At 40.6% G+C, this 27,412-nt stretch overlaps 1 protein-coding gene across 4 annotated transcripts; it reads right to left on the reverse strand.

Moving 5' to 3' along the window:
• On the reverse strand, positions 1-26,532 carry yeats2 (YEATS domain containing 2). 4 transcript variants are annotated; one of them, XM_067605689.1, is made up of 30 exons: positions 26,355-26,532; positions 25,835-25,940; positions 25,617-25,714; positions 25,356-25,448; positions 25,032-25,262; positions 24,792-24,910; positions 21,823-21,984; positions 20,281-20,392; positions 19,753-19,797; positions 19,503-19,668; positions 18,034-18,276; positions 16,939-17,106; positions 15,804-15,895; positions 14,845-15,030; positions 14,481-14,709; positions 12,642-12,800; positions 10,735-10,859; positions 9,686-9,832; positions 9,211-9,399; positions 7,414-7,786; positions 7,147-7,281; positions 6,502-6,639; positions 5,643-5,793; positions 5,315-5,391; positions 5,107-5,186; positions 4,095-4,299; positions 3,240-3,475; positions 2,968-3,042; positions 2,650-2,723; positions 1-1,631 (listed from the first exon to the last, which is right to left on the reverse strand). In XM_067605689.1, exons 2-30 carry the CDS (start codon positions 25,932-25,934, stop codon positions 1,523-1,525), a joined length of 4,317 nt encoding a protein of 1,438 aa, XP_067461790.1. In that variant the 5' UTR covers positions 25,935-25,940; positions 26,355-26,532; the 3' UTR covers positions 1-1,522. The 4 variants fall into 4 exon arrangements, with proteins under 4 accessions (XP_067461790.1, XP_067461788.1, XP_067461789.1 ...); XM_067605687.1 differs by having other exon boundaries at positions 25,032-25,265; XM_067605688.1 differs by lacking the exon at positions 26,355-26,532 and adding an exon at positions 26,222-26,295 and having other exon boundaries at positions 25,032-25,265.
• Positions 26,533-27,412: the final 880 nt, after the last annotated feature.

Raw genomic sequence — 27,412 nt, forward strand, 5'->3', positions numbered from 1 at the left:
CAGACTTTTTCTTTGTTTATTACAAGAATATTGATTATATTTTTGGTTTGCACTGAAACATGAAAATACAATGTTTGGGTATCTTCTACACTAATTTGGTTGAACTGGCGTCACAACCACTCAGCCCAAACACATCCACTCATCCAGTAATCCACACATTAACATAATGCAAAACTCCACATTAAACGGAATTACAGACACAATATCAGCCGACAGGACACACACAAGCATTCGCATATGACCGAATTCATTAACTTGTGCGATGACTACAGCCAGTATGCACACAAATTAGTTCAAACACACACACTCACACTCTCTCTCTCTCACACACACACACACACACACACACTACTGTTAGGGCATTACTGTTCGCAGGTATTGATATTGGATAAAAAAATAAAACAGGATTTGAAAACACCATCTTTCATATTGGTCATATACACTGTGTACATTACATGACAGACACATTATGGTTGTTAAACAGATCACTTAAAAGCACTTTGACTGGTTAGCCTGGTTCATGAAGGAGAGAATATAAATATTGAGACCGGTGTCTTGAATTCTTGATGAAAAATTATGATTTCAGTTTACTCAATACTAGGTTCCCTCAATAGATTTGATGATCTGTGATCTGAAAGACTCGTGAATCAGGTTTGCGACTTAAAAATAAGAAACACGCATCAGTTACCTTTTATGCCTTAGAGCATAGAGAGCCTTAGATAACGGCGGCTACTTGCATGTTTGTCCAGCTGTTTTTGTCTGCCAGGTTAACTGAAATACATCAAAGGATGTTCATAATGACGGAATATTGGTTGCCATGGCAATGACACTTTTGGAGGAATTTGTGTTTGCTTTGCCAAAACTACCCTCTAGACATTACTATCAATGTGAATGCTGGGGGATTCTAATAACACATACTATGTTCATTAGTGTTTCCAAATTCCTGTAAATCAGTGGATTCACCTCTGCTGGTGAACTGAATCTTGTTCCCAGTTCAGGGGACGAGACAGCAGGATGAAGACTGGTGCAGTGGGACAGCTGTCTTTTGTTATTATTTAGCCCTGTAAGTCACTCAGGCTTCATTTCCCCCGATGACTAGCTGGCTGTCTGACAGGAAACACTTCATCATTAAAATAATCTTGTTATGAGGTAAGCGAGAGCACAACTGCCTCTCAAAATCAAATGAGTCCCACGGTGCCGCTTCTCTCCACACAGTAGGACTAAAATGTTACAATATACCCAGAGTATCAGAAACATTTGTTATTCCGCTGCTGTGCGGCTGCTATTAGAAGCAAGCTGAGCCCTTCTATGATCAAGTTAATGAATACAGTACATTAGTAATAACTGAACAACCTGAGGCAACAGGACGAAATCCTGGTGTGAGTGTTGTGTTCACACAGATGAGATGTCAGTTCCAGTTGAGTCTCTCTCATCATCTGTTGTCACAGCCAGGAGTTCAGACAGTCCTCAGCACTCAGTCCTGTACGTGTCAGTTACCAGTCAAAGTCAGTCTTGTTCTGCCTCAGTTGTCCTTCGCTAGGTAACCCATGTGTGTGTTGGTGAGGAAGTCACAGGTGGGGACGCTACACACCGCCTGGTGGATGTTCATGGCTGTGATCTCTCTCGGAGCCCTGCAAACCCCAACAGCATGTAACAGCATGAGGAATTTGAGGATGGCTCAACACACTAGAAAAATGTTTCAGACAGCTTGGGACATCAGTGCTTGTATTCTGAATATTCATGAATGTTCATCATTTCACTAATGTGTTGAATATTCAACTATGCCTGTTCAGCACCCTGCTGTGTAAATGGCACAAAATACTTTGCAGGCTAGAACAGTAATTTACTGATTTCTAATAAGACGTAAGATGGTCATAAAGATGTTTCCAGTATTCCAGATGTATTTGTAAAGAACAAAACACACTCTGCAGCAATTGGAAAATGTTATTAATTTAGCTTTAACCAGTGCTACTTTTTACTGTTTACAATAAAAGCAATCATTGCTGAATGCATAAACATGACATACTATCATATGTTTGGGAAGTAATCATGTTGGGGCTTATCACTCAAACAACAGGAAATACTGCGTTTGTTGGGAACTATTTTCAGCTGTGGATTCATACACATTTAGTGGTCTAGTGAGTATTTACGACACATTGTATGCGGGGTTGACTCAAAATAATCTACAGCATCTGTGTTTGTGGTAATGAAGGAATGTTGTTTTTAATATTTTTGGAGAATATCAGGCTTTGGATATATTAACAATACTTGTCAATTCATTGTTGGTTTTAGTGTTTTCATTGCATTTGTTCACAATAAGAAAAATATAACGTATCATACGAACATGTTAAAATTAACAAAAATTCTAAACATTTTTTAAAAACAGTTTAGACACAAATATTTAAACTGTCTGATTTGACATAGTCTAACCCATATGGTGTAAAACATGGGAAACAATGAAATGAAATGAAAGAATTATTCTACAATACATATTCAGCAAGTAGTTTATTGATCTTTTTTGTTGTTTGGAATAATTTGAGTAACAAAGTGGTAGTTTGGAAAAGCTCTAGATGTGACGCAGGAATGTAAAAATGGAGCACTAAGCAGGTTGCATGTTGGAGAGAAAAAAAACAAAAAACAGAGGCTGACCTGTTCTGAGGGGATTTGGCGTAGGCCCCAGCCAGAGCTTCTCTCAGGATGTCACTGGCAAACTGCTCTGTAGCCTGCAGTGCGCGCGCACACACACACACACACACACACACACACACACACACACACTATTAGTCACAGAGAAACCCACTCTCTCCACTCTCTCACATACAGTACAAGGTGAAACATGCAATACTGTGAGGGTGTTTATCTCATGCATACTGGATATTCATCATTCTAGTCAAGGGTATGTTGAGGTAATGATGAGCTACTGCAAACGGACAACTTTTTTACTTTTTGGCCTGTATAGAGACCGACCTTCAGAATCATGGCTTCAACCACTGGAGCGAACAGATTCTTCTCCACCTCGACCGGCTGGAAGGTTACCCCGATCTGAAAGACACAGAGAAGTCATCATTTAAAAATGGATAAAGTTAAGAAAAGCAGCATTCTAGATGTTTTTGGTTGGTTGGTTTGTTAAACTGATCAACGCTTTCTGTGTTTGCAGGATGTTTTCAATACAGTAATGTAAAAATAAACACTATACTAGTAATTACAACACTGAAGTTCATCCTGGAGAGTTTCCTGACCTGCTGAGCTGTTTCACTGACAAACTGGGCGGACACGCAGGGACCCAGGAAGAACTTGGGCTCCACGTCCGCTTCCTGCTCCTCCTCTTTGACCTTTAGTTTCTGACAAGGTGGTGTCACAGTGACTATGTCCACTATTTCGTCGTCTGCCTCCTCTGGTTCGGTCTTCAGCAGAGCTTGCATCTGCTCCAGCCGCAGCATCAGCTCATCGCAGCTACTCAGAGTCGACGGGCACTCTGTGGAAAAATTCACATTTAACACATCATTTCACACACAGCAGCAGCAGCAGCAGCAGCAGCAGAAACAGCAACTGCATCAATATTTCCCTCAGACTGAAGCAGCTGCTTGATTTGTGGCTGTATGTTTAAAGGAGATTACTTTTGCACAATATTGGCTCATTTTACCAGTTCCAACAACCAGACAATTATAAATCAAGATATTTGTGTGAGAGGGAGGGAGACGAGAGGAATACAAACAACACAAATTATTGTATTGTCTGGCTCAGGCAAATGTGTGACTCATTCAGCTAAGCAGCTTCGTCTCTCACCCTTTACAGACAAAAGACAGAATTAATGAGAACTCCCTGTGAATAAAACAACATGGCTGAACAAAAACACAGAGGCTGCGCGATAGCTGCCCTCACACACCAGTGGACGGCAAACACATTACTGGACCAAATGGTAACTGCAGAAGCACTACACCCACACTCTGCACACCCTGGAACACTGAAGGCAAAATATTGATTCATTCTGAGCTGCTGAAAACAGAAAAGAGTCGACTGTGAAATCGCAAAAACAAGCTAAAGTAAACGATGCCCCATGTAGAAGCAATGTACCAAAACACACAGAAACTGACCAGGCTCGTTGTCGATCTGTGTGAGGATGTCCTCGATGGACTCGTCGTCATTCTTGCGTTGGGGTTCGGGGTCAGGTGGCGTGTAGCCCCTCTGTCGGCACCACTGCACCACCTCTCTGGTTTTTGGGGGAGTAAGGGCCTGCAGGCGAGGCGAGTGGTCCAACACGTCCTGGACGACCCGCTTTACCGCCACCGCTCGCTGAAGCTAAAACAGACACATAATGTTTTGTGACTGCAAAGCTTTGATGAACATATATTTAGGCACAAACAAACTCTCGACAGTGCAGTTTAAGCTATCAGGCAGACAACCTTCCCTTCTCCTCATATTGTATAATGATGTGCTTTGAGCCCTGTCACCTAAGTAAATTAGTGACCCATATATATAAATATCCACACCTGGGCTCGTCTGAGAGCCTTTTATAGTAGTAGCGAAAGAGAACAGACAGACATGGGTTGGTCTGTATGAGCTATTGATGAACCCATTAGGAAGAAATGAGAGGAGACAACCAGGAAGAGATACACATCTGACCAGATAGACCAGACGACATGAGGCAAGCAGAAAGCTTGCTGAGTCAGGGGTCCAGCACTGAGCACCAAGACAGATTACACAGACAACAAAACTGCAAACAATGCAAATTATCACTGACATTACAGAGGCTTTCACCCTGGAACCGGGAGCGTAAGAGCTTGTTAGCAGGTCACTCTGAGATATGAATGGGGTTAAATTAAATCTTCATCTCAGGAAACAGCACTTAAATGTGTTCGATATGACACTTAAAAATACAGGACCCTGCTTGTTCTTTTTGTAAGCTCAGCAAAGACACAAGTTAGCGAGTGCATCACAATATTTGTATGATATGGAGAGAAATTGTAAAGATATTTGAACCATTAAAGATCTGTATTACCCAACAAAATAATTAAAATAATTTTCACAACTAATGTAGATTTCCACTGTCCTGTCAGCAGCTTGGGCTGTATTTCACACACACACACACACACAACAAAAAGTCACCTCTGATGCCCTGCGCTTTCCGATATTCCAGGAATAATACTGTTCTGTCGAAGAGGCGCAGAATGGATGGGAGTCTTCAGCTAAACAAACAAACAGACAGAAAATTAAACAGCTTGACAGAACACAATCCATTCGCTTTCAGTTTGTTTTTATACATAGACTTGGTTTTTAAGCATGCCAACTGGAGGTCAAAGGAAAACACACTTACTCTTATCTGGCACAATCAGAGGGTACTTCTTCACAACAGCTGTCAGCAGCTGCATCATGGTCTCTATGTGCTCAGTGCTGAGGAGAAAGCAATTCATATTCAGGTGCTTATGTGATGGCTTTAATGAATTAATCTCCACTAATTATCAGGGAGAAGTTAGTTCAGCGAGTTAAAAATGGAGATGTTAGCAATTAAGTGGTAAAAACTCTGTGTCAGTGCAGATGCAGAGAACAATCTGTCTCTACACTTGCACCTTTCCTCCTAATGTTATTTTTCTATCTGGGAATCAATTAATGTAAGTCAAAGGAGCATTACAACTTGTCCTTACTTGATGAGGTCGTGTGCAGAATTATCTGCCCCTTGCTCCTGCTTGACTATGGTAGCCGCAGTAGAAACGTGGACAGACGTGGGGACAGGAGCAGTCACCGGGGGTGATGGACCAGCTGTGACAGCTGTGCCAGCACCTGGCTCTGTCTTCACTGAGGCGGCAGAGAGACAGAGAGAGAGAGAGAGAGAGACAGCAGAAAATCAAGTGTGAGACAAAGATTCATTTCATTAAACCTAGATTATTAGTCTGAGGAGGAGAATTGTATTATGACTGGGGTCCCTATGACTCTAGGGATGTACCATGTCCGGGGCTGCATAGTGAACCTCAGTACTTAAGTACTATCTGTTTCAAGAACTGTTAAGCTCTGTTGGTACCAAATGTCCAGTCAGATTCTGGTTTAATTACTTATTTTTACATCATATAATACTTTATTTACATTATATTCTAATTTTCTACTGTATTTAACTTTATCTATAATTAACATTATGTTTGCAAAACTATTCTATTATTCTGTGTGTTAAGCATAGATGCATTTGAGAAGTTTAACATATATTGTTAAATATAAAGTACCAGGTAAAGGTTTGAACACATTTTCTCATTCAACTGAATGGGAATGTGTGCTCAAACCTTTGACTGGTACTGTATAAAAAGGAGTCAGTGAAATAAGGTGCTGAAAACTATCAGTTAACATAGGTATCATATGTTGGCACCAACTGACAAAATTTACTTTTTCATCGTTATTTTTTTTAATACCTAATCCTGACTGACGGAATGAAAGAAAACTGAGGTTGTGAATAAAAGTTGTGAAGGAATGAGAGAAGATGGGAGACTGGGTGGGGTGGGGATGGATCCCTCTCACCTTGTGCCAGAGGCAGGGCAAGGGAGGGGGAGGCCTGGCTGGCAGGACTTGGAGAGGCTCCAGCTCCAGCTGCTCCAGGAGCGGTGGAGGAGGAGGAGGAGGAGGAAGGAGTACTGGAGACTGGGCCTTTAGACACCACTTTACACAGAAGAAAACACACACACACACACACACACACACACACACAGGATGGATCAATGGCCCATTAGGTAAATGGGCTTAATAGTTAGATGAAAAATGAGAAAGAAGAAGATGGGCCTTACTACGGAGAAAAGAGAATCTACAGTGTGTTTAAGTGCCTCAGTAGTCATATGTATTGTCAAAATAAACTCGGATTAGAAGGACAAACTAAATAAAGTGTATAGTTAAGCTACTATACGCTAACACTGTTAGAGCCATTTGAGAGAACAAGATGTTTTGTTTTAACATTTGTTCTTCAGAAACTTGTTATAAAAATATAACAAACCAACAAAGTCCAAAGTCAAAGTCAAAAAATCAATCTCAATGCAGCTTCATGTTTTATTCAACTATCTTTACTGCTGCTTTTATCCACTTTGAGAACTGATTCACATTTTGAGGTTGAGCACCCAACGTTTTCTATCTGCAATGCACATGTTGTCTTTTTTGTCACAAAAGATAACTTACCTTTCCCAACAGGCATGAGTATGGTCTGCAGCCCTCCAGAACCAGTGCCAACCCCCAGCTGCTTGAGCTGGTTGGCAGGGATGGTCAAGACTGTCTGCTGAGAGCTGGAACCTCCAGAGTGGATCTTCAGCATACCTGGAAAAAAAAATCAAAACATTCCAGGTGAAAAGCAGTTCTGACTGGACATATACTATATTTGTTCAAATAATATAACTTGTACATAATTTCAAACCAACTGACACATGCAGTGGCTTTCTCTCTGCCTACCTGAGAGAGTTGCACCTGTCTTCCCTCCTCCTGCTGCCATCCCGCTGACCAGTGACGCTGCATTGACCAATGATGTACCACTGCTTTTGGGCACACCCACCACAGTCCCCACCCCTGCACCCTTGGACATGCTGAGGACGGGCATGTTGGTGATGCCTTTGGCAACTGTTACTACAGCACCAGCTGAACCAGCAGCACTTTTTGTCATAGTGGCCGAGTTACCAGCACCCTTGACCAAGGTGGCCATAGCAGTCTTAGACAGGCTGCCGCCGGCAGCAGCGCTGGCGCTCTTTGCTGCACTGATTACTGCTGCTTGGTTGGCTGCCACCAGGAGAGAGTGGTGCTGAGAGGCAGACTTCCCGCCATCAGCAGCCTGCATGAAACACATAAAACCCTGCTGTTAAATAGGAAATAAAAAGAAGCACATAGTATGTATATATGTATAGTATAATTAGATGTGCCTAAAATTTTACAGCTGGGTGTAATATTTGGATAACACTGTGTGGGTCCATCAACATGGAGTCCTGATATGAGATGCTACTCTGATAACAAACTGCTATAGTGTGTATACAACTTTTCCATGTACCATCACCAATGATCCAATGAAAGATTTCTGAACGTGCAAATTAATTCAAAAACAGTGGTTGACAACTACATTTCTTTACCACTTATTTTCCTTTTAAACACTTTATAAAGCCACAGCTTTGAAAAATATTTTATGGGGCTGCACATCTCACCTCCTCTTCCTCACACATGGACTTACGTGACAAGACATGAAAGTGTTTATGACATGTCAATTATTTATGTGACAACGGCATTTACAAATTCACCCTGATGTTTAGAAGGGAGAGAGGGAGTGGGAGCGCTGCTAAATGAAATTCTCTGTGACTAGACTCTGCTCACTCCTCGCTCTGCTCACGTCTCGCTCTGCTCACGTTTGTTTTCCAGTGTCGTGCAACTCCCAGAGTGAGCTGTGCCAATCAGGTCAGTGGTTTTATGGAATTTTCAAAGACAAAGAGTCCATTTCTCTTCACAGAAAGCCCTCATAATTCAATTAACAATCCAGAAAGAGAAAACAGAGATGTGTTGCTCTTTTGTGTTCTCCCGATCACTGAGTGTTTTTCTCAGTTTGTTAGATGCTGTATACATATTTGTTTTTGTGTGTTGGAACCTCTAGGAAGTCTTTTTGTGTGTTTTCATTTCTCAAGTTAATTAGCCCTGGCCACTGACTCTGAAGCTGTAATCACCCCAACCCAGACCACTGCTGATGGACTGCTTGGGGCTCATCACACACCATCTAAACTCTGCTCTCTCTGACAAATACACCACTGACCTTGTTACTGCACTCACACTACACTCATCAGTCCTACTTTCAATGTGTTCATACTGCAGCATCAAATGCTGCATCACAGGAACATTTACACGACTTGTATAAAAGTGTAAAATCAATGAAAATCCTTCAACTGTGATTATTCCTAATTGAAAGGCATTTTACAGCCAGTTACTTCAAGGCCTTTTGAACTGTATGTACTTCACTTAACAATAAAAACGATACTTAAATCACCAAGTATTAAAACCAATTTAGTATTAATTTAATTGGCAAATCTGATGTCTTTAAACATAATATTCATTGAATTGGGTAGAAATTCAAATAGTTGGAAACTTGGGATACTAGAACACAAAACCAGTTTGCAAGCATAAAAGAAATATTTTAAATCAATTTCTATGTAATTGTTGATTGACTTGGCAGCTGTCAGGCAGAATAAAGGAGAAAAATATGAGGACTGTGAAACTGGCCTGCTGCTGGCCGGCTGCTGTCGCAGCACTGGCAGAGCTGGGGGTGGAACTAGCGGCGGTGATGACTCCTCCTGTCATCCTCAATGTGGTCGTCCCCGGCTTGGACAAATGTCCTGCTGCCGCCGCTGTTACTGTCTTAACAGAGCCATCAGACAACTTCACCTGTGCACCCTGGGAGCCTCCCACCACCTGTCAATCATAGAAAAAGAGCAACCATCTATTTATAAAAGTTCACATGAACAAACTAAAACTGTAAGAAAAATCAAAGCACGGTGAATCAATACCAACAATACCTGTTGTGATCTACACTCCAAAGACCTGCCAGTTAATATCAAGCAGTGCTTGCAGCTCTTAACTCTATCAAACCTGGGCTAGTCAAACAGTACAGGGTGCTAACAACAGCGGCTTCCACGAGTATCAGCCATTGTAGAGGTTCCAGTAAAGTTCTGCCCTCAGTCTTGTTCCCTATACTGACCTGAGCCAGGATAGCCGCCTTCTGTCCAGCTGTCACCCGGATGGCCTGCTGGGTAACAGTTGCTGGAGATGATGCTGCATGACCTGTTGAACTGGAACCCCCCTGCTTCCCTGAGCCCTGCGCTGGCTGGCCAACCAGAAAGGTGCCCTGGGTAAAATGGACAAGAAGGGTTGGAGGTTAGGTGAGGATCCCACAAAACATTACAGTGATAAAATGAATAGAGTTGTCATAGTTTAAATCCAGCTAGATAAACCTACACAGCATTAACAACTGAAAGCAGGGTGCAGTTCTGAGCCTGATTTCTGTTCTAAGATAATCATAAAACCTGTTTAATGCTGTGCACTACATTTTATAGTGTACACGGTGTGATGATTTTACTGTGTCAAGTGTTTCATCTTTTACCTAAAATACTGTTTGCAGAATACTGTATCAGTCTTCTTTAAATCAAGCTTTTAGGGCGATGGAGAACAAGTTTAAGTTTGAACAAGTTTGTAGAAATCACACTTGGAAACAACTTTAACCGTTAAAGACTGATCATTATTAGGAAACAAGGCCCAGATAGTAACATTAAATTTAGAAGGAAACCTCTTAAGACTGCTTCATTTTATGCTGCTGGCTAACTGCACAGATATCACTGTTCTAAAGCTGGCTGCAGGATCAATGCTGCTGTAATGAATGTGTCTAATTAAGGACACGCCAGGCTCTAGCTGTATACTAGTATACAAAAATCCACCAAGGAAAGAAATCCTATTTGTAACCGTTCATACAAGTCCTGTAAGGCTATAAGGGCATAAAATCGAAAAGCTGGTTTTACATTAATTGTGGCGATGAGTATTGGATCGAAGATGTGCAAAGCATCCAAGTTTCCCACAGACTTTGATGAAAAGACTTCAAACACTGCTCAAAACTCGCAATGGCAACCAAATACTGATGCTCTAACAAACAAAAATGAGAATCCACAACAACATAAAAGACATAAGAGAAGAACATTTTACATCAAAAGTATGTCTGTGAGATTTGTATTATAATCTAAATGTGTTTCAACCCACCTGCGGGGTCTGTTTAAGAATATAGGATGTGTAGGAGAGGTTGGAAGGCAGACTGCTTGAAGAGGAAGAGGAGGAGGTCTGAGATCCCCCAGCGCCAGCCGACGAGCTGCTCTGAGACTGCTGACCTAAATTACAGACAGCCACATACACATCAGTCTCAAATCTGATAAACAATCCTGTTATTCTCTATCCCAAATTACAGATAATCCCTTACTCATTCATTTGAGTAATTTCAATTAAACACAAGCATATTCTACTTAGACAAATGGTTTTTTGAAGCAGAGTAATACTGGTTTACTGTGATGAAATTTGTATTTTAGATAATATAACACAGTGGTATACTAAGTCTCTTTAAAGGGACAGTTCACCCCAAATCAAAATTACATATTTTTCTCTTATCTGAAGTGCTATTTATCCATCTAGATTGTTTTGGTGTGAGTTGCTGAGCCACAGAGATGTCTGCCTTCTCTCGAATACAATGGAACTGGATGGCACTGTACAGCACTCGGCTTGTGGTGCTCAAAGCACCAAAAAATACATTTGAAAAAGTCAACAGCGATGTCTCTTTCCAGTAAAAAAAATAAAATAAAATAAAATAAAAAAAGAAAAAAAGAGACATTGCTGTTGAGTTTTTCAAAATGTATTTTTTTGGTGCTTTGAGCACCACAAGCCGAGTGCCATCCAGTTCCATTGTATTCAAGAGAAAGCAGACATCTCTATGGCCAATATCTCCAAAACTCAGCAACTCACACCAAAGCAATCTAGATGGATAAATAGCACTACAGGTAAGTGGAAAAATATGTATTTTTGATTTTGAGGTGAATTGTCCCTTTAAGCGCAATACAATTTGACAGGAAATGTGCAGTGTGGGGGATTCTAGCTCGCAGTGCACCGTAAGTATACTGCAGAAAAAATAGATGACAGTGACTGAATCATTGTGCAGAAGATAATGTAGTAGTCAGGATGTTTAACCGCCAGCAGTATGCCTTCAAGTTGTCACTTTAAAAGTTCATAAAGTTACTTTTTCCAAATGTTAGCAAAGAGCAATAACATTTTTAATACAACTGACTTCAACTTAAGACGTGGAGGAAAATGTCAGGGCGAAAGGCTTTCAGCTGGGACACTAACCCCAGATACTGAGTCATCAACACAATCATGTATTAGTTTTACTTTGAACCAAAACAGTTCCCAAAGCTACTAATCTCAAACTTCCACATAAGAGATACACAAGGAGAATTCATTTATAACACCTAGCGATATATATGATTTTCATATTTTTACATGACTGCTAAGAAATTATGAGTAGCGAGGCACTAAACTGTTCTCAGGCTTTCCACACTCACTTAAACATCGAAAGATCATATAGACTTAAATTGAATACAATATGTTTTTCCTGAGAACAACATTTTTACAGCGAGTTGTATTATATTCGAGGGCTTGATATTTCTGTATTAACAACAGATGTCCTACTTGAACTGATTGAGTAGCTGTTATTGTTGCAGGGCTGTTTGTAGCCTTAATGCTGCTAAGCTAGTGAGTTTCTACCAGTGTGTCTGCAGCATTTGAGGAAGTGAGCCCCTAAAAGTTAGCTCAACTTAACCTGCACAACATGCTGGCACAGTTTATATGTTTTGCTGTTGCAGAGGAAAACAATTCCTAATGATGGAAATTGTCTTGTCTTTACTGCAAAATTTGACCTGACAGTCATCTGCTAAGCGACCTGGACGTAAAATGTCACAGAATGTCATGTTAAAAGATGGCACGGCTTCCAAGAACTTGGCAAGAGAGTGTCAAGTAAGAGGTTGAGAAGCAGAATGGGGTGGGAGGGGGTGGGGGGGGGCTAAATCCCTGTTGAGTCTCACTTTTTCTACCAGTGTTTCAAAAGAAGTAAATGGTACACAACTTACCAGCACTGGAGGCTCTGAGGATAGCTCCCTGTGGGATGAGAAGCAGCTTGCCCTTCCCTGAGGGGTTCTTACTGTTGGTGGTCAGGTAGAGCTTGGTGCCCGGAGGCAAGTTGGCCAGATTAGCCAGATTGTTTGCAGGCAGCTGAAGAGTAGCCATCACTAAGAAAATACACAGAAAGAAAAAATAATTATATAAATTGTACTAATGTTGGAAATAATTCTTGATATAAAAGATTGGTACATTTTCTTGCCTTACACCTGAATATGACTTTTTTCAAATAAGTAGTAGTAAAACCTTTCGTATTCTACACGTCCTGTGCCCTTGGGCCTCATGCAAGAACCACTTAAAGAGATTTGCTCTGTAATTGCAGGTACGAGTAATTTAACAGAATTTGTGGCATTTCACCAGTTTTCTCAAGAGAATTTTCTCTTTGGTACAAACGACATTCACGGTCTATTCATGATCTAGAATGTCATTAGAGTCATGAACAGATAGTCTACTTTCTTCCACAAGGGAGAAATACTTTTTTGACTTTTATAATGAATTACAATACCTTAAACCTGCAGAACAAAACTTTTACATATGAATGAACATCCGTTACATTCAAGCCCTTGCCAAACAAGTTCACACAATGCTGATTAAGCCTACCACTGCCAGATAAATCTTTCTGTATTTCACAGTATATGGAGTTTTTAAATCTCATGCTGAGTGCGACATTCCCGCGCTGGACATTAATCGTGTGGCTCATCTAGACTTTCCAAATGTTATCAGACCGAATGGATCAAATTCTGATAGTAAAATGAGTCTTTTCACGGGGGTTGTGTGATGCTCAAAACAATTCATCCACTGTTTTACAGCTGCAACAGTGGCCAGTGGTGTACTGGCCATCTGGCATATTGGGACAAATGTCAGTGGGCCGGTGGGCCGTCAAAAAATATGTTTTTGGGCAAGTTGACCATCAAAACATATCTATTTTTACTGGTCCTGTCTGTGTGCCTGTCATTCAGGGTGCTGCATGCCTGTGTCACAGCCGAGTGCCCCCTTTACTGTCACTGCCAGAAGGGGAAGACAATGGTCCCATGCTCCAGCTTTAATCTGAGTGAATTTAAGGTTTAAATATGTTCCCCGAATCAACTAAAATAACATGTATGAACTAAAATAAACTTAATCCAAAATCAATATTCATATTTTCTGATATTCTATGATTTTATCTTATATTTTGGCATGGCAACTCTTATAGTTCAGGAGAAAATTCCTTCACTCTGACAGCTGCTTCAGGGTCTATACACAGGTGGTTGTACAGGGAAACATCATCAACACGATGACTGTCCCCCTGACCTTCTCCCATCTACGTCGTGGACCAATTTGCTTTAGCAAGACATTTTTTATCATGATATTTCTTTTATCTAACTTGTCAAACCATTCACTCTTTATTTCTGTCATTTCTGTACAGGACAGCCTGACACTTCATTTAAAGTTGTATCAATAGTTTCAATTTTGTTTCGGGTCCCCTAATATAACGACACTGCTAAATAAATAATGTTTTTGTCTGTTGATTTCTAACAGCAGGGCGTAAAGCTCAGCAAAGTACTTTTGTGAATGAAACTTTGAATCAGATCTGATTCATCAGACTGAAATGAATGATTAACAACAAGTTTGTGCAGTTAAGAAAGTTTGGTGAATCTCACTTGGAACACTGGTATGAGCAAATCTCACAGAAAAACAAGACATTCAGGATAAGAATGTGAAAATGTTCTTGGTTGAGACCCAATGATTTTTTCAAATAACAAATTACATATCAAAATGTGTGTGTGTGTGTGTTGTGAGTGAACTCTGACCTCCACTCTTGCCACTTGAACCACCAGCTGCCTTGGCAGCAGCCTGCTGACCAGAGATGCTACTGGCTCCGCTGACGATAGCTTTTGCAACTCCCTGAGCCAAAACCTGCTTGCCACCCATCACCTTGGAGACGGAGGGGTTGCCCTTGGCGACCAGAATCTGTCCACTGCTAATAGCCACCTGTTTGACTGCAGACTGAAGTGTTGAGCTGACAGGGATGCCCAACATCTAGAAATGGGAAGAGTTCCAATATAGTTTTTGAATGACATTAACTTTAGACAACACATTAATATCACTATTGACATGTAAAAGACTGTTGTGCTTCTGTGTAAGCGTGTGTGGGTATATGCAGTAGAGACTGACCTTGCTAGTTGTGGCCCCTGTGGCCCCTCCTGCCTGTTTCTGGGCCGACATGGAGATCATGTGACCTCCCTTCACTGCGACAAACTGGTGTGCTGCTGTAGCGGCAGGTTGCTGCTGGGTGGTTACTGTGGAAACCATCTGCTGCTGCTGTGTCGAAACTTCCCCCGGCTCCTGCTTGATAATAACCTGCAAAAGAAATCAGTGCGCATGGAGTGAAGAACAGTAACAGGAAGGCCACAGTGCCTTGAAATCTCAACAGGTTGTAGATATTAGAGCTGTTGTGTTTAGTGTAAATGCTACTCTCTGATTAATATGATATATTTTGACTGTAAAATAAGATCCCCTTATTATTTTCCAACAGGCTGCAGACAGCAGGGGAGTGTGAAGAGATTTGTTGCTTAAAACAGATTTTTGAAGTCAGCATCATCATTTATTTATCAAGGAAATGTTTTTATATTCCCCATCTGTCCCCTCTGCCCTGGCCTTTAGTACTACAGCAGATGCCAGCAGGCTGCAACAGAGAAAACTGTAGAATATAGGCCAGTGACGAGTGTCACTGTGATGAAACAGAAATTTTAAGAGAAGCTGTATTTCATTCTTCGTGGATGGTGATGGGATGATGAGTATGTGGGAGTGGGAGGATTACAGCAGTGTATTGACACTTTGTGTTCAAGAGTGAAACAGAACCATGCAATTCTCACAAAGCCCCCCCCCCCCCCCCCCCCCCACCCCCCCCATCTTCAGAGTGATGTCCCATTTAAACAGCTTGCCAAGGCACTCACATCTGCTGAAGATAGCACCCTGGCCTACTATTAATACCACACTGCTTCGTTAAAGACACAGATATTACAGGGACAAATTATCGTCACATTGCGGGGGGGACAGATCAGTACAAAGAGATGTTTTAGCTCATGTGAATTCATGTTAACGATGACACCATCAAGACTCTACCAACTCACCTTCACCCCTGATGAGAGGAAGGTGCCGGTGTGAACTTTGGGGGCTGGAGAGCGAGTGCCTTGAGCAGCAGACTGTTTGGCTGAGGGGCTTCCTGTGGAGTAATATGCACATAAACACACACAATAAGTCATGGAAGAGACTGCGGTGGTGATGGCTCACTGCAGTTCCTGTTATCTTTTTCAAAAACATCAAGGCCATTGTGGTGCGAGTTACTCCACCTAGGTGTAGAAGCTGCCCTGCATTTACTCACAGAGCCAAGCAGTGCTACAGTTTTGTTCCTTATCTACTGCATCAATATTTGTTTTAACCCGAAATTGGCAAATCAGCCACAACACCCACATCAACCTCATCCAGCTTGACAAAACATCACTTGATAACACTCCAGCCTTGCTGCCAGATCTGGTTGAGCTGTGAGTTTGTGGAGGAAGTGTGGGAGTGACTGAGTGGGCGAGAAAGAGTGAGCAATCTAGGGGAAAGAGCACCTAAGTGGAATGTGAATTGACACTGCTGATGTGAGGAAGTAAACGCAACAGCCTCGGTGATGTGAGATGACGCCGTTGCTCCTTGTTGGGGTGATGCTGACACATAGGAGTACAAACTTTCTCTATCCGACAGCTAAATATCATCTTAGCAGAAAACTGCACACCTTGTTTGTAGGTTAATACAAACACACAAAATTTGACGTGAGTCTAGGGTCTCATCCGATTTTCACCATTCTCCTAATCTGGCCATGAAACACAGCAGCTCAGTCGCCATGGTAACCTCTCAACCAGCAACCATCCTGCTGGCTCACCACACGTCATACTTTATGAGTGTAAAACAGGGACAAAAGAGAGACAAAGGGATAGAAAGACTCAGGAAAAAAAACAGACAGAAGGGAGGGAGTACAAAGAGCTAGATAAGAAAGTACAAGGGGGTAAAAGGAGGACAAACAAGAAAAAAAAGTATAAAAATAGAGAGAGAGAGAAAGGGGGAGTCTAGGGGATATTGTTCATCATCTGTTCCGCTATAGAGTACATTCTTCACAGCCATTTTTATATTCTATGTGGGCGGCTCAGACGCTGTTTCTCGATTTTGCTGCAGGTCCACTTCCGATTTCAAGCGCCACTTTGACAGTAAGTAGGAGATATGTACCTGTGGAGGCGGCAGATGAGGAAGCCATGCCAATCACCTGGCCTGGCTTGTCAACAATGATATAAGGGTTGTTGAGCACCGAGGAAGAGCTCTGCTTGCTGTGGACAGGGGTGGAGGTGGTGGGTGTGCGAGGCAGCGGTGAGTGGCTCGGGGTGGAGATGGGTGATCCTGTGGGGTAAAAAAAAAAAAAAAAAAAAAAAAAAAGTACATAGGCTCAGCTGTTAGATGAATAATTCTCTTCAAGGGTGTTAATAACAAATTAACAAGGAAAAAGCTTCAAGTACGAAAATGCTTTGGGGTTTGTCAAGATTTTGTCAAATTTAAGGGCCTAGGCAAATCTAATATTAACTCTTTAAAACACCACAATAAACCATAAAAAATTATTATTAAAATCACGGATTTAACTTTTGTGAGCTTTTATGAAACAATAAAACTAAATCGCCTACTTTTCTAGGGGATCATGTATTTGCTTTGAAATCTGAATATATGAAAAATGTTATGTGTATGTGTGCATGTAAATGATCTCCATTCTTTCCACTCTTGTTAACCTTTGTGCCACCAGCTGACCAGTGATATCAATCACATCATTGCTGCGAGTAGACATTCACTGAATTTAATGGAGATTGAATTTGTAGTGATTTGGCCCAAATTAAACCATCCATAAAATAAATGTATGCCTTTCAATTCTGTTCATTTCATCCCTCCTGAACAGCACAGCATGTTCCTGAAAATGAATGCACTCCAAATAACTAAACTAAGTGAAGAATGAGCATCAACGCGAGGGAACAAAGTGTGCAAAACACAAGAGACAGAACAACAGAACGAGTATTCGAACTATGAGAAAGTTTAATATCAAGACAGTTAAGTGTTCTTAGTGGTGGAGGTATTGCACCTGCATTAAAATATGAAATAAAACATTTTTCAAACATTTGTTTTAAAGTAGGCTGTTATTTTGCAAACTTATCATTCAGTTCAATTCAGGACAGCAACTTATCCAAACCAATTTCATAAAATATCTTATTGTGCCTGAGGAAAGAATAAAAAGTGATGACAAGAAAAAGCGCTGTGACATGGCCACTGGGTGGAGACAATTACCTGAAACTATTTTACAGCTCATAGTGATTGGTTGGAACGATTTCCCAGGAGACTCAGCGGGGCTTGGTGGCTGTCCTTGGGGAATGATCTTACAGCTCGCTGTGATAGGCTGGAAGGCGGAGTTGCCATGGGAACCCAGAGTGATCCTGTCACTAGCTTTAGGTCTGGTTGGGGTGCGTTCACCGGCAGTGAGGCCTGAGCTATGACCCCCTGCAGATCTCCCCATCTCTGCTTTGATGTAACCTGGAAGGAGATGGTGAGAGTATTAATCACCAATAATCAATTTCAACCTCACCTGGAGTTCAGATTCACATTTAGTCAGAGTTACAGATGTAAGAATACAATGTATCCAATTCTAACTTTCAGCACAAGGTTTTTGACTCAAGAAAGACTGCAAAACAAGTTAAAACTGGCCTAATTTAGTTTTGGGAGAACAAAAATAGCAACAGTTGTAGGGATCAAATTGACATATTGTGCTCAGAGAACTCTAGAGGTCCTCATAGGACCACTCTGTTCTGAGGAACCAAGACCTGATACGGGATCTGAGTCAGACCTGGTCCAAATTATACTCCGTCTCATTGGGTTGGGTAGAATCTTGTTTTACTGCCACAGGTCTCTGGTCTGTGTGTCTAATACCCGAGTGGATATAAATGAATCTGAGCGTACTCTGTATCAGTTCTGATCATGTGGTACTTCATACGCACTGTGGGGGAAAATATTTTAGAGAAATCAAAAGCCTGTGTAATAAAATATTAATATCAATTGACCATTATTATTTGGAATTTGATTCATATTAAATGTGTTAAAATAGCTATCTTCAGTCTATCTGTTGCTCAGTTCTAAATTTTCAATTATTTCTATAAATTTGTCTTTGACGCATATAAACAATTTATTTTTGGAATCAGACTTCACATTTGTACTTAGGACATTATCAAACTTCTGCTCTTTTTCAACTGCGGCTGCTTGTTAACTGATAGCACATCATGCTGCTGCCAGTGTTGGTGTTCTCTCTCTATTAGGATCTGTTCTGCTCTTCCACATATTTGGATCGGGTCTAATTATCCGTGAGTCTATTTGAATCTGGACTCTCTTTTGTGAAAATCAATTTACACAGAGGTTTTTCACTGGTCTGTTTCAAATCGAGTCAACAGTTTGGACCTGTGAAGACCTCTACTAGAAAGGAGTTATTTTTTGTTGTTCCTGAATCAACACTCAGTAATTTGGGGGTTATCTTCATGAATATGAACTTGCCAACCAAAACCCCTTTAAATTAACTGTTTTTGTAAATGAGAACCCTGCTTATCATTCACTAATTATTCACACTGTATATTGTAACTGAGGAAGCAGGATGGCTTACTGGCTATGGAAAGTTCCACAAAAATCTGAAGTTCTCCTCACCAGTCCATTATACACACCAACAGGCAGGTGTTTTGTCTACTATGTAAATACAAATGTTTCTGTGTGTGTACCTTTCTCTAAACCGGAATCATGTGAGATGGGAGAACTGGAGCGTCCATAAGTCTGGGCAAGGGAGGCCGACATGGGGCTGGCTGCTCTGTGAGTCACCTTGGAGGAAGACGGCTGAGGGATGTAATCATCCCCTAGCGAGTTCCTATGGAGCTCCACATCCACCACCTAGAACAAATATAGCTCATCGTCAGACTAAAGCACTGAGAAGTTGTCACTGCAGGAAAAAGAGTGGGTAAGAGCATAACTTACAGTTTCTGCCCCCAGTGTCTGAAGCCCAGTGTATGTTCTGTCCAGCTGTAGGAAAAGAAAACAGGTCAAAATAAAGACTTTAACTTAACTAGGGGTAGTGAACTGAATAAAGCTGTTAAAATCACCATTAATATTTGTTAAGTCCAATAAACTATAAATGCTAACTATTTGGGCTTTTAATATACACTTGTAGTTTCTTGTCTTGTGTTTTGTTTTTGTTATACAACATATTCATATATGATCTGATCACAGTCTGTCTTTTCTGAATTCTGTGTTGTTTAACTTTACTGTAATGTGTCCGCACTAATTAAGCAGGTCAAAGTCCTTGTGTGCACATATTGTACAAGCAAACTGAGGGGGAAATAAATAACTAATAGTATCACAAAAGTAACCGCAAACACAAAATACATCATAAATACATCAGGACGTCCACGAGAACTCATTGAAACCTGCGTGTGGAAAAATACTGTGTCATTCTAAAGAGGAAAAACAAGCTGAGGGATGATGTGGTCTGTGATGTGGTCTGACCTTTAGCTGGTGGATGATGTCAATACGTTTGTTGCGAGGATCTTTGAAGTGGATCTGGATCCTCACAGGAAATTCACCCCAACCGCGACGTGTTAAATGAAAGGGAGGTTCACTGAAAACAGGCACAAAAAGCCTTATGTAACTTCATTAAAATACAAATCTGGAGGAGAGAAATGTATAGAGGATGCATCACAATGACTTTGTAGAAAAATACTAAGCTCCCACCCTGGTTTTTGACTCAGACTGAGTTAATAATCCCTTAAAATCAATGACTTGAAGGTTCCTCTCTCATCTTCTCCCCCTTTGAAGCTTGAGGTTTTCATCCCCTCATAATAGACACTGATCTGACTGCCAACATGTACAAGAGCATGTGTATGTGCATGCAAATTATGTGTCTATTCAAGTGTACTCTATGAGTGGCACATTTTCTTTTTTCTTACTTTCATCCATTCCTACATCTACATTCTGGATGTGTTGAGAGTCAGCAGAGAGCAGTGGGTCTGTGTGGGTTCACTGGGAATGAAGACTTGAGTCAGTCAGGGGGAGCTTATGTGGTGCTGCTACGGCAACGTAATCGCCTTGTCAGCTGAAACAGCCAGGAGGCTACGGCTCAGGATAAGGATTGCTGACTGATGAAAAAGATCATTTATTCAAAAGCCATGGGCAAACTTAAATCCTTTGCCACTTTTAGAGGATAAAATGAGACATCTTCTTCTTCTCCTTCTATATGATTCCTAAATTACCTGTACGACATCAACCTACGCACCTCAGGGCTCAGGCAAGCCCTTAAAGACGCATGTTTTTTCAAGCGACTACACAGTGTGTATGATTTAGGTGTGCCATGTTGATGTTGACTCCTAGTCTGACTCATTATGTGCTAAATGAGCTCACAGACCCCACCTAATAATGTGTGTGTAAAGTCTGCATAATGAACATCTCTCTTCTTAGTTTGTATAAATACTAACTACCGGCTAGATTCAGCTGGAGTAAGTAACACTCAGAGTGACAAATATTGTTTTTCACTTTCCAGGTATGATTAATGGGGACAAGACTGGAGGAATATTAAATACCCACAAGGGGGCAGTGTTTAGTAAAGGGTTTTCATAATCTGTTTACTGCTGAGAAACAGTATGTTGCACAATATGAATAACAGCAGAAAGGTTTTGCAGGACAAAGTTGATCTGAATGTTTTCCTGAAATTGAACACAATAACACATCATGGTGTTATTATGCAAAATTGTTCCTCTACTTCCTTACTACCTTCAGTTTGGCAAGTGATGCGTGGAAATAAATGAAATAACAATATAAGGTTAAAAGTAAACATTGTGTCTATGGGCATAACAGCATGACGACAAATCTTACTGAAACAAGTTTGTCCCTGTCTCTCTAACTTCTATTGTTGCCTGAGGTAACAGCACCCAAGTGCTATTTTTTAAAACAACAGAAGAGCCATACCTATATCAAAAAACAGGCACCTAATGGATGAATGCTTACTGACAACTTGTCTGTCTCAAATGTGCAGAAAACCAAACTGGCACAAACCTGACTTCCACTAGGTCATTGGGTTTGTAGCTGGGATGCAAGAAGAACCAGATTTTCTTCACAAAGTGGTTGATGCTGGGTTCCCTCCTGGAGCCTCTGACGTACACCATCCATTTATGAGTTGACTGGTCATTTTCTTCCCGCTTATCTGGGGGAATGTACCTATGGGTGAGAGACCAAGAGCAAAAACAGCCAGAGTTAGTTTGAGAAAATGTAAGGAATAATATATTAGGACTTGGTGGTTTAAGATAAGTTAAAAAAATAAGAGTTCAACTCTATAAAACTAGGGCATGTGTGATAGGAAGGTGGGAAGGCAAAACACTAAAGAACATGTTTTCTTTGTATTTCATTAAAACCTCTTTGAAGAGGAAAAAAGAGAAAAAATGATAGAAAAACAGAGATTATTAGAGAAAAAACATGCATTAACATTCAATGCAAACATTTCAACCTCTTTACAACAGACCTGCCTTTTGGCAGTCACGGTGAATTTAAACTTGTCTTAACCCCTTTATCTTGTATTAACTGTGATTGTGTCAAGTTTAAACCTGTTTTTTTTTATGTATAACGATGCACTGCAGCACACGAGAAATTACTCTCCCATTTAGCTCTCAGAGATATGTGGTGCGCATGAGATATATGGACCTTGTCAATCAAGCTTTCCTGGAATTAACATATTCTTTGTAGTTCACTGAACCAAGTGGTTTCAAAGAAACTGTCAGTTATCCCAATCAACTCGGGCCAAGAAGGATATAAATTAGGTAAAAAGTAATTTTCAACCTGCATCAAGACTGGGCTTGTCACATACCCGAATTATGGCTGAGCTCTTCATTGCAGAGTCATGCAAAAACATGACAAAGTCAACTGAAAGGCTCGGCTTTAAAAACACACAGGTGCAAAACTTCTGAGGGAGGGACATACCTGTTCTGGAGAAGCTTTGACTCAAAACAACAACAACCCATCTAGTTCACAGTTCACATAGTTTTGCATATAACCTTTTCACATGTCAACAAATTCATTTATACACAACTTTTCTCCTTGAAGTCTGATTGACTTCAGGCAATTAATTCAACCACCATTTTGAGTTTGAGTAATTTATGTGCCATACTTATATTTCAAAAGAGTTTTGAACTTTCATACAATTTGGCTGCGATGATAAAATTAATTTGTCTGTGAAAACACAGACACAGAAGTAAGCAGCAAAATCTCCATTTACAACAACAACTCTAGGACAACTATACCTGCCCAAAGATTAAGTCATTTTATGGCTTATAACACATTCATAGGTTTCACATAGTGTCAAATTGCTCAACTCCTTTCTGAAAAGCTAAGATGAAAAACACTGCGCTACTATGTACTTCAAGTGATATCAGTGTTTAACGCAAGACAAACATAGACTAATGTGATGATGCACCATACATATCTCAAGGGCATGGAAAACTTCATAGTTCTGTTACCAAATATGTCAGAACAGTCGGTTTTACATGATTATCACCCAGATGCTTTAACATCAACTGTAATGAAGAGCCTCAAGAGAATTGTTTTTAACCTAAATGTCATTAGGGAAGTGCAACATGAACATAACCCCTTACAATTTGCATACAGGAATGGGAGGAATACAGAGGATGCTCTTTTGTATATGCTGCATAATATTTATTGTCATTTTGATCGGCCAAAAATGATATGCTCGTGTTCTTTTTGTAGGTTTTTCATCGGTATTTAATACCATCAGACCCCATATTATAATGGAGAGATTACTGCAGGTAATGAGTAAATGGTAACATCAGCAGATGGTTAGAATCCTTTCTGACTGACCGATCACAGCGTGTCAGAGTGAATGGCTTCTCCTATTATTAATAACACTGGGGCTCCACAAGGGAGCACTATTTCCCCAGTTTTATTTACTCTCTACACTGAATGTAGAAATGTACAAATGAATGTAGAGGTAACACATCTGACCATGTTACTATAAAATTTGCTGATGACACTGCAATCGTGGGTTTGATTCGAGATGATGAACAAACCAGCTACCAGGTGTGTGTAGATTAGTTTGTTGGTTGGTGCAGGTCCAGTTTTCTTCATTTGAACACCAAAAAAACTGAAGAAATCATTTTTGATTTTAGGAATGATAACAACACCCACCAACAAATGACTGTTGATGGGAAAGGTATTGAAGTGGTAGATGACAACAAATATTTAGAAACAATAATTAGATGCAAAACTGTCATGGAATTCTATCACAGATGTTATCTATATGAAGGCAGTAAAGACAGTTTAGAGTTGATAGAGATATATTGGGCCTCTATCGCTCCTTTGTGGAGAGTATTTTAACTTTTTGATCCATTGCCTGGTATTTTTCATTGTCAGTGAATAATGAAAACAAACCGCATAAAATAAGCAATATGTCCGGTAAGATTGCTGGACAATTGCAAAACTGCTTGATGATGACTTGCAAGTCCGGAGTGGTGAGGAAAGGGCAGGCAATTTTTAGAAATGTATCACATCCCCTATTTAGCGTATAGAAGCTGTTATTATCAGGCAGACGACATAGGCTGCCATCCCTCCGAACCAACCGGGCTCACAGATCATTCATGCCTACCAATACTGCATTGCTGAACAAGCTGTGAAACAAAAATAACTTGACCTCTGTGCATGAGGATGCCGTAACTTATAATATGTAGAGCACTTTGGTGATATGTTGAGTATAGATCTGTAATTGGGTGGAGGAGCTCTATTGTTTGGTTTTTTTTTGGTGGTGCTGTTGTTGTTTTTTGTTGGTATCGCAGTTGTCTGTTTGTTTGTCTGACGATTGCTGTATGACACATGATGAATTTTCTATCTATCTCATAAACATTCTCATGACTTCCTGAGCGGCTCCTGACCTCTAAAATGGAAATAACTGCTCTACAAAATACTGAGTTAATCCAATGACTGGGTGAGTAAGTAAAATATAAGTCTGAGAAGTCACATACTTGGACACATTCCCAACTACAATTGTCTTCTTTGCATAGAGTCTGGATGCCTCTTCTCCTGTGGTGTGGTAGGTCACTCTCTGCTCTGCTCCCAAGATCGATGGCACACCAAATGTATCCTACAACAAATAATGAAGAACATAAAAAGCTTCATAAAAGATTTTAAAAAAATAAGGTTGATACCCACTTCCCACTCATCAAATAATCAACAACCCTGTCATCTCTGTCAGTTAAACTCACTTTCCCTGTGTTGCGTCCAGGTCTGCGTTCCTGCCCGCTGCTGTCCTCCCTCCATGCGCCCTCTCCATCCCTCTCAGCTCCTTCCCCATGCTGTGAGAGGGACTCGGATTCCGAGTGGGCCAGAGATGGAGTATCAGAGCCCTGGTTGAGAGGGGAAGAGGAGCGGGATGGGGACTCCAAAAATCGCCGGATAGCTGGATGGTTCAGCACTGCAGGGTCACTCTTGGAGGCCTGCTAGGACACACAACAAAAGCGGTTGCTGCTAACATACCGAACCAAACCACTGACTTTGAGCTGTCTTGAATGTGAATATATGGAAATTACCTCTGGGAGCTTTGACAACCCAGCGTTGGCATAGTAATTGGCCACTATGCATGCCCTTAACTTGTCCATCATCCTGCGGGCTTCATTGAGTCGCTACAAAACAACATAAAAAATCAAATAAACCAAAATGCCCTCCTTTAGTAACTGCTTTAATGTTTACTCTTTAAGTTTGATTATAGGTTATGTGTACTCCATGTGATACAACACAAGTGAATTATAATATGATAAAAACTTGATAAGACACAAGTATTAACCACATACCTGACTTATCACATCTATCTCATGCTCTTTGTTCTTCATCTCCAAAGAAAACTGCTCTCTAATGATGGTTTCGATCTTCTGCACGGCTGCATCTCGGGCTGTTAAAAGTAGGAACACAGAACAAACACATATTAAAGACCAGCTGAGCGCAGTTACTTGTTAGCTGTCACAACATGCAAAGCAGGTGGACTGTGTCAGGGTGCAGACCATGAACTTACCATTATGTTCAGCCGCTTTGTTTCTCTTACTATTTTGGACCAGCGAAATGTCCTCATAGTCGGGATCACTGCCTTCTATTTTCCTTTTAATTCCTGACATGTTTACCTGTTAGGAAAAAAAATATAGCAGGAAAGTGTAAATGAAAACAGGCTAGGTAACCAATACCAATGCACGTATTGCCCAATTGGGATGCTACTTAGCATTGAATTAGCCGGCTAGCTGAGTAGCTAATACCCACGGCTAGTTATGCTAATACAGGTTAGCAGACTGTCTACCACCCTAGCACTGTTTCATACTGCTGGACCAATGTTTGCGAAAACGAAAGCCTTCAGTGAAGCTAACTTAACGACACATATTAAATGTTACGCCAAACTATTATGTCTCACAGCCGCTTGTCGTTCATGCAGCCGGCAGCAGCTCTGTAACGTTAGCAACCGCTACCCTGGTTTTGCTAAGTTAGCTAACGTTAGCACACATTTCCAAACACCGACTCAAGTCTATTTTGAAATGCAGACTTACTGGAGAGCCCTGTGCTGTGGAGCAACGTTTCTTTGTGATGCGTGTGTTTTAATTCAGTGACAGCATGTCCGTTGCATTATGCTATTTTCATTTTACACACTCGTGTTTAGTAAATTGCTAAATCTCGAGGTGGACAAGTAAGCTAAACAGTGGATAGTTAGACTTGTATTTCAGCAAAACAACCACCAGGGCCCGCTGTTCTGCAAAATAGATGATGCCACTAATCTTTCTGTGGTTTTGTTGTCTGGAAACAAGATGTATTATATATATTGTGAGATTATCGAACACACAACCAGTTTTACAATAATTGATCCATAAACACGAATGGAGATGGCACCCTGTCAAACCGTCACCTCTTTCAACCTGCATGTTAAAACAAGCAAGCAAGTAGATATTCATGAGTTTTACTCCACCATCAACACTTCATAAGTTTTTCATTAACTGGTTCAGTGGAAATCCTTAGAGGCATCACATGAGTATGGCAGAATGGTGACAATGGTCCAGAAGTGATTTCTTTTAGAGCAACAATGTACACTGCAAAAACAGTACAATATATTCTTTGAACTAGTGAAATTTGATCAAGCAAGAAAACCTGCCAATGGGATAAGCAAAAATTACGAAATAGGTTTTCTTGAAACTATCATAAAAATCTAGCCACTATCCAACAAGATCTAACCTTAAAAGTAGTTTAAAAATCTTGTTTTCTCATCATAGATGAGGGATGTGGGATACCACGTGATTACAGTGCAATCCACTTTTCAGACTTGTTCCTTCCAGTTCTAGCTCACAAATAGACTGAATAACTTACTAAGACAAATTAAGACCTTGAAACAAGTCTAATAACCTATAGTGCATAAGGTGCTTGACAGGAGTATTTGTCTTTGATAAGAAAAAAAAGTTTAAGCATCCTAAAATAAGATACTATAACTTTCTTGAATTTCCTTTTTTGCAATGCATATGCTTGCTTTAAAGAACACATTATTGTCATCTGTGAAGATAAATAATTTGAACCTGTTGAACCTGTTCTCAGTTACTTTGAGATGAAAAGTAGCTATTGC

This window comes from Thunnus thynnus, chromosome 12 (assembly GCF_963924715.1).
Source record: "Thunnus thynnus chromosome 12, fThuThy2.1, whole genome shotgun sequence".
NCBI classification, from domain to species: Eukaryota; Metazoa; Chordata; class Actinopteri; order Scombriformes; family Scombridae; genus Thunnus; species Thunnus thynnus.